General features: G+C 44.0%; 2 protein-coding genes across 2 annotated transcripts in view; one reads left to right on the top strand and one right to left on the bottom strand.

Annotated features, from left to right (window-relative positions):
* Positions 1-15,898, bottom strand: part of LOC111066238 — a 46,539-nt gene that overhangs the window by 25,169 nt on the left and 5,472 nt on the right. The gene's annotated exons all lie outside the window — the stretch shown is intronic.
* On the top strand, positions 1,418-2,164 carry LOC111066240 (protein nullo). The gene has a single exon (XM_022354688.2). It carries the CDS (start codon positions 1,418-1,420, stop codon positions 2,162-2,164), a length of 747 nt encoding a protein of 248 aa, XP_022210380.2.

Genomic DNA, 15,898 nt, shown 5'->3' with positions numbered 1-15,898 from the left:
ATCAGCGGTTGCTCTCCCTTGGCAGTTCCAATTGGCATTGCCTCTAAGCAGACCGTTCCCTGTACCCTTTCCTTTCCCTTCCATAGGGCACACCAAAGTTCGCTCTGGGTACAAAATTCCACTTTTAGCTGCTGTTTTTTTCCTGCTGGAATTCGCAAATGAATTTTCAGCTCCCTGCCACACATCGCCGGACACTGTCGACCGCACAGACCACACAAAATCCTTCCTTGTCCACTTTTCATATGTTTAGAGAGAGAGAGAGGGGCAGCCACAGGGTGTGGCACAAAAATAGTACGAGGTGTGAGGTGTCGTTAAAGAGAGAGCAAAAAGAGTTTTGTTGCCATTTAAACGCAATTAGGGAATGCATTCAAAGTTCTTGGGGTCAGAGGCGGTGGCCAGAGGTGTGGCCATGTACAAGCCACAGGGAAGTCCGTCCAGGGGAGCGCTTACTGTACGTGGAACGCGTACTGCCACATATGTAGGGGATATGTTCGCACTTTCGATGGTGGTTCCTATTGGCTCCTGGCAATATTTTGCTGTAGTACTGTAGTACAGTCTGGCTTGAATGTGGGCGGAAAATGGAAAGCCGCTTAGACACTCAGGCACATCCACATCCACACACAGAGACAGGGAAAGAGAAAGCGAAAGCGATGAGCACAATATTGATGAGGGCATTGCTGACATGGAAAAGCCACGTCCAATGCTGCCTGATTGACACACAAAGGCAGGCAATCTGCAGGATGCCCAAGCACAGGACAGGGCCCCCCCACCCAATGGTCAACCATTGTGGCAATCTCTCATGGCTTTGGCTCGTCCCTGATCTCTGTACGTAATGGCTGCCACTGCAATTCATTAACAATTTTCCCCTTTAGCAGCAGCAGCAGCGGCGGCAGCAGCTTTCCCCATGACTTAAGTGGCCTGCCTACCGTCATCTTGTCTGACGTCTACTCCAGCAATTACCAGACGATGTCCATGTCTCTCTCGCCGTGTGGAGAGGATTACGGCAGGCGACAGGCGAATGAGGCACCATTAGACGTCAGAGAGCAAAGCCTCTTGCCAGGCTGCTGCTGGTTGCACGTGCAGCCACCTCAACCGCCGCCATATGGCCATAAAAAGGAGTCGCAGGCAAATCGCCCCGCCAAATGCTGCTGCTCATAAAACTATGCAAAAACAAGGGGATTATGGTCAGGCGGGGTTTTTATGGAGGGCTAGCAATAAGACCGGCCGATCCGTAATGCCCATCCGAATCCCTATAGGCAGGTAAGTACGAGGTAAATACCTACTCCCTGTAGGTACACAGATATCTAGGTAACCCGAGCAGGGATACATATATATAATGCCTGGGGCAGGGGCCTACAGACATCAGTTGCCAGCGAGCCAGCGAAGAGAGACAACCAACCGGAATCAAGCATCAATCATGGGCAGCACACACTCCAAGAAGGACTCCGAGGACACGACCAGCCAGGCATCTGACGGGATCTGCTGTGTGGTGCCACGGCCGCCACGACTCTCCACCATACTGCGCATGCTGCGGCGCCACCTGACTCCGGCTAAGTCCGGCATGCAGAGGCAAAAGCAGAAGCAGAAGAGCGTGTCAAAGCGCCGGGCCCTGCACCGACCCATGCCCAGATGCTCCTCCTTTGGCTCCTGCGGCACCCTGCTGACGCCCACCAAGCGCCGGTCGACGACCAGCTCTGCCTCCGGCTCCAGCTCTAGCTCTGGCACCGCATCCATCGCCGATCTACACTACGCCCAGTGGAAGTGCATGTTCGAGCAGGAGCAGCAGCAGCAACAGCAACAGCAGCGGCAGTTGGGCTCTTCGCAGCACAACACCAGCGAGGCGCTCTCCGGCCAGACAACGCCACGGGGCTTCCCCTCGCACACGGATCCCAGCCGCTGTCTGGTGCCCGAGGAGCCGCTGCCCTCGCTGCAGTGTCCACTGTACGACTACGTGGGCGAACTGAAGGTGCGGCGCCGCCTTAGCCTGCGCAGTCCACTGCGCCGGACCTCCAGCACCACCAGCCGGCAGCGGTCGCAGGCCCAAGCACAGGCACAGGCACGGGCCCGTCTGGAGGCACAGCTGGAACGGGAGCTGCGCGACCTGGAGGAGTACTACGGCGGATTTCACTTTTCGCAGCGCGGCGAACGCTTTGTGCGCATCTAAGCAGCGGAAAGCGGCAGCGCAGAGAAAGCGAAAGCCCAGATACTTATAGCCAACATTGTGATAGCTTGTAAGCCTAGTTAGTAGTTCTCACCACAAAAGAGAGTTGAATAAAATTCGGAATGAAAATTAAATTGGAAAATATATTTTTTGAATTATTTGGATATGGATTTAAGGGGCGGATAGTGCATGGGAAAAATGCAGTAACAAATAGAAGATACATGCAGATACATTTTAATATTTATGCAACTTTGTAGCTCCATGAAAAAAGAGATGCCCCCACTGCAGAATGAACTTACTTCAGTGCATTCGATGGCAGAACAATAAATATCTGAATATATTTATGTATATTCCAAAACAGGTTCTATCCAGGTCTAGCCATAATTTCAAGTCAGAAATTTAAAAAATAAAAAAATTAACTATAGAAATACATATAAATAAATACACATAAATACAAATTACATATAGAAATATTCAACATTCAGCAAGAGTGCTGCTTGATTTGCTGTTTATATTTATATTTTATATTTATATAATTGTTAGTTTATTTGGTTTAATTTTGCAAATTTAACTGCTGACAAATTAACAACAAAATTGCACATTCGCGATGACCGATGACCGATGACCGATACAAAATCGATTTCAATAAGCTGCAGCAGGCAGGGCAAGCTGATAAGCTTACGAGGGCACAATGTGGCATAAAATGAAAAACTTTAAGTGAATTAAATAATAACATTAATAGCGCTAAATGATTGAGGCAAAAATCGTATGTTGAAGCGAAATTTTGTGTTTATTTATGTTGAATTTAGCGATTGGAAATGTTGGCAAAAATCGGAGCATCGTTAACCACAATCGGCATTCCACTTACAGCAAAAAAAAAAAAATAAAACAAATTGTTGAACAATTTCTGACGCTGAACGTGTGTGAATATGTTATGTCCGATATTAATAATCAAATACCGCGTAGATTCGCGCGTTCAGCAGTGCCACTCCACTATTTTTAGCGCAATTAAAATTCACAGAATTCAGAATCGAGAGCATCACAATTATTGAACGAATGGGGGGCCTCACAGCGAAAGTACATAGCTACCCAGAATGTGGGACAGGGTCAGAATGGGGCAGAATTGGTGGCTGATGGGTGTTAGACAGATGAGAGGCGAGCCAATTAATCAGTTGCCGCCAGCCAGCACGAACAAGCGGGCCAAGAAACAACAACAAAGGCTGATGAGCTGCAACAACAGACAAAAGGCAGACATGATGATGAAAATGAAAATGAATATTTTCTAGCAATTGCTGCGGGACGGGGGGGCTGTGGCCGAGGGTAGACATGGCGCAGCCAAGGGAAAACACTTTGATGAGGCCTTGCCCGATTTTATGCCGGCGCTTTTTTTTTTTTGCTTACCCATTCAAAAAGCCGAGGCGCAAAAAGTTTTAGATTTGCTTTATCCATAACTTTTCAATCAGCCAATTTGCCACAATTTGTGAAACGCCAGATGAATGCAGCTAAATGCTGCACCCCACCCCACCCCATCGATCGAATGGCAGGCTGACGGATGCACTTCATTCGCTAGCCCGCCTGTGGCCAGTGGCCAGTGCCCAAGTGTCAGATGTGAGCCGCCTCACAATAATGCAAATTTCCCAGTGAAATATTTGCGGAATTTGTCGTTCTCGAGTCTCAAATGCGTCAGTCGCCAGGTTGAACGAACCCCCCCCCCCCAAACGCATGAAAAACAAAAACACTTGAGCGCAGTGAAAATAATAAATAAATAAATAGAAAAGAGACCACGAGCATAAACAGCTTAAAAAATACTTCTTGAATTATTTACTGATACTAAAATACTTTTTCTGTGACTATTAATGGGGAAATTCGTTTGGAAAAAATTTAAAAATTAATATACAGAGCTGCCGCATTGTGTGGCACAGTAAGATCTAAATGCCAAGACCCAGCCCCATTCTTATGTTCATCGCAAGACAGTTTTGTGCTTGAATGGTCAGCCACAACAAAAGCAGCAACAGGAAGAGCCAGTGGAAGAGTTAGAACTAGAGAGGGAACAGCCAGAGGAACAGCCAGAGGAACAGCCAGCGGAACGGCCAGGGGAATAGCCAGAGGAACAGTCAGAGGAAGAGAAAGAACCAGTCACAGGTAGAGGCAAAGGAAGAGACAAAGGAAGAGCCAGAACCACAGCAGAAACAGTCACAGGAAGAGGCAAAGGAAGAGCCACAGCGACGGCTAGAGGACCAACCACAGTAACAGCAAGAGGAGGAGAAGCAGCCAACGCCCCGAAAATGTGGAGCAAGAAAACAAAGCTGCTGCAGCTGGGGTAGCTGTTGGATTCCCAACTGCAACATCACACGAAAAATGTTGCAAATTTGTTGGTTGATCGTTTAATTTTAGCTTTTGTTCGCCAACTCTCTGCCTCTCGATGGGCACTGACATTTAACTGGTTGTTGGAGATGGTAATTGTTTCTATATGCAGGTTCGTTCCCCTTGGCACACAGACCGAACGCGCCAAATGTGTTGCAGTCCATCGACGTGGCCCGTAATGCCTTGACCCTGCCACAATTATCCATCATTGATCCGATGGCAACACTTTGACCATTAGCCCAGAGGCCACACCACATACACATACACTTACACACATACACAGGGGAGGGGGATACAAAGATAGCAAATGTCGAATCGATACAAGAAACCAAAGCCAAAAGCCAAAAACCAAAAGCCAAAACCAAAGTCAGTCCACGTCACGTGCTGGGCGCAGCAAAATCAACAAATGGAAACTAATAGGCAATTACGAATACACCAAGTACACCAAGCAACCGAGCAAGCGAGCACACGAGCACACGAGCATACGAGCACAGGCAAATGTCGATACGGCCAAGACACTAGACACTAGACGGGGGATGTGGCTGTGGGTGGTTGGCTATGGGTGGCAGCATGTAGTGTGGCGGGCTGCAATGTGGACACTTGCAATGTGAATTTGTGCATGGCTGTGGCAAATGGAGGCGAATGTAAATCAAATCTCCTCTCTCCTGCCGGCTCTCTCTCTTCATTACGATTTGAGACAGCTGCTGACAATAATCCTGATCAGCATTCACATTTGGGCTTAATGGGGGGTTCCATGCACAACAAATTACAAGCAAATGATTTTTAACCGACTCGTTATATATGTTCCCAAATGATCAGCAACCTCCGTTCGCTTGTTCCCTCCCGATTCGATCATCACTCTAAGGGGATCTCTACCGAGACTCTCTTGAGTCTCAGGCGCAACGAGTATTTGCCACTCCACTCCACAACACATGCAAATTGTTTGTCTCTCTCTCCCCCCTGTGCACTGTCAGTTGGGCAGGCAAACGAAACAGCTGGTGGGGGCCAAAATCGAGGAATATTTTCCCATTCTTTCCTCCCCTTCTGATGGGAAATTTGATTTTACGCTATTTATTAAAATTTATTTATACTTTATCTGCAATTTGGTCTTTGGGGAACATCAACAACGGAGACGGCAGACGGGGACGGTGAACGGGGGACGGGGTAAGGGTATGATGACGAGCAATCTCCTCGTCATCCGCTCTCTCATCCTGTTGAAACGGTTTTATTTCCTCAGAAATGACAAGAGCGTAGGGTGTGGGGAAAGGGAAGATGCGAAGAGGAGGTAGGTTCGAGCCCCATGCATACATTATTTTGCCTTCCCTATTTTTTTTACTCCTTCTCTCGCCTCTTTTCCACCGTCTCTCGTTAATTTTCTTGCCTCTCTCGCGTCTTTTCCTCCTTCTCTTGCCTCTTTTCCTCCTTCTCTTGCGCCTTTTGCTCCTTCTCTTGCCTCTTTTCCTCCTTCTCTTGCGTCCTTTCCTCCTCCTTTTGCGACTTGTCTTCCTCCTCTTGCCTCTTTCCTCCATCTCTTGCCTCTTTTCCTCCTCCTCTTGCCACTTTTCCCCCTTCTTCTTTGTGTACACTTATCTTCCACTCCTCGTTACGCATCCCGTTGACGCTGACGCTGAGCCCGCCGCAGCTGATTGTGTGCAAATGATAGCAATATGGCAACAATCTTTATATATTTCCACCCCACACCACCCACTTTCTCTCTCCCTGCTCCTGCCCCTGCCCCCACATCAGCCACAGCCCCTTACCCGGACAGGCATTGTCGCTGCGCTTATTTTGTTATTGTTATCATTATCAAGCCTGGCTGATGACGATGACAATGACGATAATGATGATTTTTTTTCTTTGCATCGCTTGCCCTTGTGACTGCCTCCGGGGTATGTGGGGAGCCTTCACGACCAGTGACTGAATTGGGCAAGAAAATAAAAAATAATTCAGCCAAGTAAATGCAAGGGAAAATAAAAGTGCACAAGGAAATGAATTTCAGATAGTATCATGCAAGAGCAAATATCCATATACTAATCAAATCAAATGTAAAGGGTACGAGTGTTGCTCTATGAAATAAGACTAATACTCGCATAGTGCGACTGCCAACCGATTGAAATTAATTTTTGTGCTGTGAAATGCCTAAAAAATGCGGAGGGAGCTGCAAGCTATACAGGAAATATTTCAGGGCCGCTGATCAGAACGTATCAGAACAGATCGCTAGATTATGTTGATGCGCGATACCTAGAGATCCCCCAAATACGTTTGCCCATGGATGGTTTTTATACCCGTACTCAAAAAAGAGTTAAGGGGTATATTAGATTTGTGGTAAAAGTGGATGTGTGCAACTCAGAGAAGGAAACGTTTCCCACCCCATAAAGTATATATATTCTTGATCAGCATCAATAGCCGAGTCTATATAGCCATGTCCGTCTGTCCGTCCGTCTGTCCGTCTGTCCGTCCGTCCGTCTTGATGAGCGCCTGGATCTCAGAGACTATAAGAGCTAGAGAAACCAAATTTGGTTTCCAGACTCATGTGATATCACACTGCTACAAGTGTATTTCAAAATTTCGCCCCGCCCCCTTCCGCCCACTCAAAGGACGAAAATCTGTGGCAGGCACAGTTTTAAAGATACGATAAAACTAAAACCGCAGTATCGTAGAGAATGCCCATATCTACCAGATTGCCGAATCATAATTATATATCATAATCATAATTATAGCCAGAATAAAGAAATTAATTTTCAGTTTCTTCCCCTGCCCCCTCCGGCAAACAACAACACAACTCATTTTCCTTCTCGCTCGCACACTCTGCCGCGTTCAGTGCGCGAGCAACCCCTAGCGGAGGAGATGTAGAATATGAGTGGAACATGTACAATCTACATGTTAGATGTAGAATAGACATTGTATATGTAGATGTAGATATCAGATGTAGCAAAAAAATGTAAAATGTAAAATTTTTTTTTTTCTAAAATTCTAAAAAATCATAAGCTCAAAAATGTATATACTGACTGAGTACGGGTATAAGTAGAGTCGCGTCCCCAGAAGCGACTCACACGTTCCTTCTCGTTGACTATTGTTTATTGCATAAAGTATACGTAAATGATAAGGTTCTATGGCTGTTTGCCGAGTGCTCTGTTTAGAACCTGAATTTATTGCACAAATTAATTTATTTAGACAGACAACAGAGGGTAGTCTTATGGCTTTGACTTCTCACACAGGCTTCTCATGTGCATGTAAATTAGTTAAAGATTCAGGTAACACGTAAGTTAAAATTTTTTAATATTTTTTTTGTTTTGTGGTGGTTTTCTATTTTGAATTTAAATTCCCCCAGGGAAGTACGACAAAAGAGACGCGATGCGAATTGTGAGATATTGTCATTTTTATTCCCCCAACAAAATGGGAGCGCTAGAACCTTGAAGCTTGGAGTTTTCCCTCCAAAAAAAAACTGCAGACTAATTTTACTGGCTACACTTTGGGTCTAGTCCCTCTCGCTCTCTCCCTCTCTTGCCAGTTCGCAAAATAACAGTTAATTTCCATGCGTGTGCCTTGCGTGGAGTGGTGGGATGTAGCAGGAGGTGACAAGTTCATCCTGTTATAAATTATTACATGCTCGAAGACGAAACAAATTTCATTTGATGTTGTTGCCTCTCTGAGGATGATGATGATGATGATGATGCTGATGTGGCGTCATCAGTGTCCTTTCCTGTGTACTGTATACTGTGTCTTGTGTCCTGTGTCTTGTGTCCTGTGTCCTGTGTGCTTTCCTTATGTGAATGCTCAGGGCATTTAATTAAATTTTAATGACACTGCACACTACCAAATCATGGTCGCACAAATCCTCAGAAGGATTCGCGAGAATTTCGGCATCATAAAACGAAATCGGGAAATGGAGTGAGGAGCACAAAGTACACAGACAGACGGCAGAGATGGAGGGAGAGCGGAGAGCGGTAAGCAGTAATTCAGGATCAGCATGGACTTGGAATGAAGCGCAGGGCACTGCTGTCCTTGGCGCTATCCTGGGGCCCAAAGCCCACTTAAGGCACACGCGGCGTATACGCAATTAGTTGACTTTAATTTATGTCGCAGCCTCTCCGCCATGCCACGCTCCAAAAATGACAAAGGGATAAAAAAGGCATTGCCAAACAACACAAAAAAAAAATATATATATATATATATATATATGTATATATAAATTAGGCAAAGGCAGGACAGAAGTGGCAGCCGGAAGGAGGGTGGGGGTAAGAGCTTTTGATGGGGCTTTGGTCTAATCCAGAACGCGTAAGTGGCAATTAAAAAACGAGAACAAGGACACCGCCAGAAAAAAAGGCCGCAACTTAGCAAAAGAAAGCCAAGTCAATGAAGAAAGTGGAGTTGACAAACGAAAATTTGAAGTGGGTACAACGAAATTTGTAAAGATATTTCCCATAAAGACTTTAAGTTATTTTGGATTCACTATGGGCTCTGGGATAGAGCCTCACTCATTTTTTTATATATCCGATATTTAGTTTATAATTTATTTATTTATTTAAGTTTCCTTCATTTAGAAAAATATTACAATGATGCGCCTTAATGGGTCACAGCCCTAGCTGATCATTGGTCTTTCTTTCAGCTTTTTTAAGTTCAGTTTATTATCAGTTTGCGGAAAATATATTTACCTTAATTCTCATCGCTTTTGCTGCGTTATTTACACCTTTTGGCTTCTGTTTATGTTCCATATTTACTTTCACTTTGCACTTTTGTTGTGCTAAAGTTTGTTGCTTTTTTGCCTTTGCAAATATTTGGAAAGCAAAACGAAAACCAACTTTACCTACAGCTTCCCATAAAAAAGTAGGTCCAAAGATTGAAGTGGGAATTTATTATTGGTTTTCACCCACACCCACACACACACTCACGCACACAGATGTGGCTCTCCACTACAATTTCCAAGCAAATGCACAACAATAAACGGAGCAGTAAATGTTCGCATTCTCATTTCTTTTCATAATTTACCATCATTCATCTCAATACACATGCCGTGCCAGCACCGCTGCCAGCTCCAACTAAAACAAAAGAAGTTGAGCAAAAGCATGAAAGTGGAAATGGCAAAGAAAAGCATAAGAAAAGCTATCGAAATTTCTATAGTATACTTAGCGGGGCGCTTCAGCAATGAAAGTGCCATTGAAATAAAAGCAAGAGAAGCAGCTGGAGCTGGTTCAGGCAAGATGTGTCGATGCTGTCGTGTCGTGTCGTAGCCCATGGATTGGCCATTTGGAAGGAAAGAATGAAAAAGACGCCATAATTGCACGCATCAAATGAAGTAGCAGAAACAGAAGGATGGAAATGGGAGGGCAGGAGAAGTATGGAGCAGGAAAAGAGAAGTAGAAGCAGAAGCAGACGAGGAAGGAGCAAAGCAATAAGTAAGATTAAAGATCAACTGAATATCAGAAAAACTAGGGATAAGCTAAACCAGAAAATGTTTAGGAAAATGACCTTGAAGGTAAAAACTCGTCAGATTAAAAATTACATTAAAAAAAATGAAAGAATCCCAAGAAAACGTAGAAAAATCGAACAAAAAATTAAAAAGCAACTAAAAATAATAATAATAAGGATAGGCACTAGAAGAAGGTATTAAGAAGGAGCTAAGGCAGCAGCCAAGAGATCAGTTCACAAGAAAAATTAACGCAAAATACAAGCTAAAGGATCAGCGAAAAATGCCAGAGAAAAAAGCTAAAAATGCAATGCAATAAAAAGGAAATGTAAGAGAACAAGTAGAAGCAGAATAGGCAAATGAAAATATATGAGAAGAGAAGAGTAGGAGTAGGAGTAGGCGGAGAAGAAGTAGCAAATGGAAAGGAATGGCTGAGAAGAGTAGAAAAAGACCGAGGAGCATTCGAAGCAAATTGAAAGAAATGAAGCGCAGAGTAGGAGAAAAAGGAAGAGCATTCGAAGCAAATTGAAAGAAATGATGGGAAAGGAAGGAGCAAAAAGGAGATGGAGGAGCTGAAGAAGCAGAATAAATATCAGCAACGAAAGACACACTGAAAAACTGGGAGTGTGAGGCTGAAAAATGTGATGATAGAAAAGAAAGTTTCAGATGAAACCTGCCAGAACAGAGGCAGATGAAGCCGTAAGCTGAGGGTAGCAGCGGAAATTAGGGGTAAGGGGCACAACCTAAATAAGAAACAGAACCCATTAAGGAACCATTTGATGTTTGAGGGTGCTGAACGAATTGAAAGACACTCGAAGAAGGCAGCAGAAGCAGCCAGAAGGCAATGAGCGGCCATCATTTCCAAGGGGGCGTGCAACAATGCGTTGCAAATCAGCCGCCAACTGTAGGCTAGTCAACCCTACCCTTTCTACTCCTCCCCCCACCAAATCACTGAGCGAACGGTAGCCCCTATCCTGTCTCCTGTCTCCGGTAAGTGTGTGTGTGTGTATGTGTGTGTGTGTACGATTATTTCGCGTTTTCTTTTTTTTTGCGGATTCTTCCGCCTTCTTACCCCATTTTATTAGCTGCCTTTTGTTGTTTTTCCCGTCGTCTGTCCTGTGTCCTGATTGTTTGCCCAAAGGATATTAAGTCAATTGCAGAACACGACCCAAGGGTAGGAGCAGCAGCACCATGCCCAATTCCAATTCCATACCCAATACCACGATTCCCCATGCCCACAATGTGAATATTTAATTTTATGATTTTGGGACGAGCACGCAGCCAAAGCCAACGCCAAAGCCAACGAGGTGGGAACTTAAAGGGGCAACCTTGAAAGTAAAAAAAAAAAACAAAACCGTAATTTGAAAAGAGATATCGAAATCAGGAAGGGAGGCAAGTTCCTCCAGTGGTTGCTCCAGGCACGCTACGATTTTCGAATACTCTTCAAGGTTTTCGTTCTACTCACTGGCCAAGTGCCAATTACCATGATTGGCCCAGTGACAGATCATGCACGATTGATGCCTCTATTCCACACACACACACACATATATATACTCTGGCCCCCTCGAGCCACTCACCACATATCCTTTGAGCATATTTCTTGGGTTTCGACCACAAAAAGTTTGTCAAGAGATTTCTTTGTTGCGTCACCCATGGAGCTGGGAAGTACCCAACATCGTTATGCGAATGCTCTCTAGCTTTGGCTGCTTCCACTGTTCTCACTTTGGGCAACTCTTTTGCTTTACTCGCTTGGCTGATAATTGGATCATTGAGGGATTCACTGCAGCCCGAATAACCAGTACTTTCGTCGTATTAAAACTAGCCATATTTCCGTACACTCTTTCTTTACAAGTTATCTATAGAAAATTATAAATTCCTAGCCAGTTGGCGCTCCCTCTTAAAGAGTTTCCATACTCCTTTTTATTTACACGTAACTTACTCAATGTTTTTTCGATCTCGCTGTTGTTCGATTGCGATTGCATTCACAGCGAGTGCTTTATTAACGAGTGCTTTCACAGCGAGTGCTTACATAACGAGTGCTTTCATAACAGGTGCTTTCAAATTGGTTGTTTTCAAGGCGAGTTCTTTAATAACGAGTGTTTCACAGCGAGTGATTATGGCTGAGTCCTCGCTAAGTTGTAATAATGCGACTGCTTTTAGTAACGAATGCTTTCTCCTGTTCTCGCTGGAGTCCCACTTAGCGAAGATACCCTTTAGTGCCCTGCAATCAGACTTGAATCCAGATCCAGATTCAGATTCAATGGGCATCGTGGCGGGCGCGTAGTCCAAGGAAATCCGAGCGCGGCCGAGTGCAGTGGTAACTTTTGATAAACTTTGACCAGAGACAATCCATAGTGAGGATTTGTCGGTGGTTTGACATGGACGGCGGATGGGGAGGGGTAGGAGCTGGGTTTGATAATGACGGGGGTGGTGGTGCGTTAGTTTGGTTTCTGCTTTGTTTTGGACCTTTGTTCGACATCCCTTTATACCTTTTCCATTGGCTGCGGTTGCCCCGGTTTCTTTTGTCTGGCTTTGTCTCGTTTTGTTTTGGTTCTGGTGCCGTGCCGTGCTGTCCGTCTGTGTGTCCCCACTCTCTGCGTAGATTATCAGAGTCGTCAAATTGAATTCAAAGCATGTAAATAAACCATGCCGAGGCCCATTCTCGCCCATCATACCATACTACCTCATGGTCATAATTATGGGCTAAACTTTTGACTTTTGGCTTCTAATTTGTCCATCTTCTCTACCGTTTTGTCTGTTGCTTTAATATGTAAATTAGAGGTTCGGTTTATGTGATGCCTCGGGGCTCCCAGACAAGGAGAGAGAAAGGGTCCCTGGGATGGCCAGCATATTTCGCATGTTTACCTTTCCACCCGATATGCATAACTCAAACAAACAAACGACTGTACAGCCCCCACGCCCCGCCCCGCACCGCTTTTACCTTTTGCATTTGTCTAAATGGAAATTGATGGGAGCAGGCGGTGGGCTGTGGCGGGGGCACAGTTCATGTCCAGCCCACTGATTGATGATGATGGCCAAATATTTGTTTACATTCAAGCACAACAGATCAATGGGGGCTCCTGCAGATAATAGCGGAACTGTAGGGAGGGGCATAGCTTGTACACGATGATAATCTGCGATGTTAAAACTTTTTACACTTGTATGCAGCCATAATTATAGCATAATATGTATTAAACATAAATCTAGGTACATTTATTTATATATTTTTTCAAATTAAAGTTTACAATGTTCAATGTACTTTCCATTTTCGATTAAAATAAATGGATAATTCAGTAATATTAATTTTTTATATATGTGCATAGGAATTAAATTTTGTTGGTATTAATTAGTTTATATTTAGAAACTGTTCTGCTTTTGATTTGCTATATTGATATCGTAATATTATTGGGGGCTTTTTTTTTTTAAGCGTAATTTTATAACGTTTTTAACTAAAAATTGTTCTAATGTTATTTAAAAAGGGATTTACCCCTAGTTCCCAGCTGTTTTGCTGCTGTGTTGCTGTCGCTTATTATCTTAAAGTGCATTTAAAGGTCGTCAATTGTCCCCCCCTGTCAAGACTCTAACGAACATTTAAGTCTATGACACCCTATTCGCAGCCAGTGCGCGGCCAAAAAATACAAAAACTGTATGGCCCGATGAAAAATTGAATGGGAAAAATAAACAGGAAGGGGAAAATCAAATGTCAAAAATGAAAATGTTCCAGCAGACATATAAATTCAATATTCAAATGCAAACAAGAAAGCAATAGTAATAGTAATAGCCATAATCAAATGCAGCCCAAAAATGGAAATGGAAATTTTCTACAAAAAAAAAAACCTGCATGAATTTATGGTGGCCATGATGCAGCTCTGTAGGTACTCTATGCAGATGCGTATGTATCTGTGGCACCATTCACCATCTGCAGCTCAACTTGTTGGTTCAGCTGGTACTCCCCCCCAATGCTGTGTTGCCTCCTGTGTTGACGAAGCTCCTGCTGTTGTGGCTGTTGGCTTTGTGCGTTTTTCATTTTGTGGGTAAAACTACTGCGAACACAAAGATCCATTTTTTTGAGTTTATTTTTTGGCCTGGCAAAATGTGAAACATTTTTGGAATTGCACAGCTTAGGTGAGCAATTTTTAAGTGCAGAAATGGTACAGGAACTGAGACTGGGACTGGGTGTGGGATTTGGGATTTGTGACTGCAGAGATGCTCTCTAAAATTTGACTGCATAAATCTACTTGAATGAGGCAGTGTACTGTGTACAGCACACACAACAAAATTTAATTAAAATAAAAACAAAAACTAATTCTCAAAGCGATTGCATTTTCACAGAGTATTTTCCGATTGGATATGGCAAAAATCCGTCACTGAAATGCCAACAAAGAAACAACGCCACACAAGTTCCCGGAGACAGCTGCTGGACAGCTGAAACATATTTTCTTGCATTTCAATGCGGTCCTTGGAGCCCAGTCTCGACTTGAATGGACGCAAAACTGTTTTGGGGAGCGAAGAAGGTTGAGTACGTGGATGTGGACGAGGACATCGTTAGGATGGTAGTTCTGAGCAGCCATTTGGGTAATTATCCATTGAGCAGCTTACAAGTTTAATCCCCAAGCGGGAGGGAGAAATTCCCCTGATGGACGATTTCAATTAGAGCTTCCACTTATCCTGTCCCACTTATCCCTGGCTTCTGCTGCTGGTTCTTTGGATAGGAGTACCAGTAGCAGCACCAGCACCAGTAAACCAATAAAAGTGATTAGCCGCAGTGGCTACCTGGCACCGCCAGGTACGGTACCTACGGCGTGGCCTGTGACTGCGACCGCACTTTGGTCATTAGAGAAATGTCAAAACATTTCATATTTAATTTTACTTTTGGGCTGTACATATGTATGCATATATTTGGGATATTTTTGGAATGTTTTTTCTGGGGTGTGGCAGCAGAAGCAGCAGCAGCAGAAAGGCTTGCACCAGGGGGTGTCAGTAATCCATCTGAAAATTTCACACGTTCCACAGACAATTCTCAATGGGTTTTTAATGAACTTTCACAGCAAAAACGCTACCAGCGATGCTTCTTCCGAAGAACCCTCATTGTACATACATACTCGTACATATATGGTGGGTGTATTTCAGGGGGCGTACACCGGGGGGGCGGTTGTCACTTTGCATTAGTATTCAATGCGCTTCAGGGTGTGGGAGTGGGAGTGGGCGTGGGAGTGGCAGCGTCGAGTTGAGTTGGTGCTCAAGTTGACTTTCAATTTTCTAGCGCAAGGATAATCGTATAAAGGAGGAGGAACAACGAGCATGTTGTCAGCACTAATGAAATTACAAAAGAAACGAGACACGAGACAAGAGACAAGAGAAGAAGAGATGCAGCAACTTGAAGCGGACTTTTCGACACTTTAAATAATTAAGAACCCTCAGGGTTCAGCTTTCCCGAGCAACTAATCATGTAAGGGCCAAGTAAGTAAAAGGCACTCAAAGCAAATCCCATAGAAAATCAAAGCAGCAAATGCTGATGGATGAGGCTTCACATCTTGAGCGAATCTTTCTTACGTTCAACCAAGATTTGTTGGCACTCTCCCCCCACTTTGCATGCACAATTTTTCTCCTACAACTCCAACGACTGCTTTGATCCTTGAGCTGTGCTCATTAACCGAATTAAAGATTATGATAAATGATGCAATTCAATTGAATATATATTTAATTAATTTCCGCAGCGTACCTTTTGCTCGTTCGTCAGAATTGAATCCAAAAAAATTGCAAAAATTTAGCATTAAAGTGGGGGAAAAAATAGTCTCGTGTTGCAACTTCACGCTGTTGATTGTGTCCCATGAAAATATGAGCAAGTGCCTATCCCCGCACGTACAGTACAGTGTACACTGAATTCTGTTTCAATCAAAGGGTGTTAATGTTTGCCCAGAGGCAGAGTGAAAAAATGGCACAAACGAGCTTACAGTGAGTATTCC

This window comes from Drosophila obscura, unplaced genomic scaffold (assembly GCF_018151105.1).
Source record: "Drosophila obscura isolate BZ-5 IFL unplaced genomic scaffold, ASM1815110v1 contig_165, whole genome shotgun sequence".
Classification (NCBI taxonomy): Eukaryota; Metazoa; Arthropoda; class Insecta; order Diptera; family Drosophilidae; genus Drosophila; species Drosophila obscura.
Note: the sequence above shows the minus strand (reverse complement) of the source record. Positions and strands in the feature narration are given on the sequence as shown.

Excerpts from the sequence above, each read along its gene's own strand:
- LOC111066240 (XM_022354688.2), top strand. The coding sequence starts at position 1,418 with ATGGGCAGCACACACTCCAAGAAGGACTCCGAGGACACGACCAGCCAG.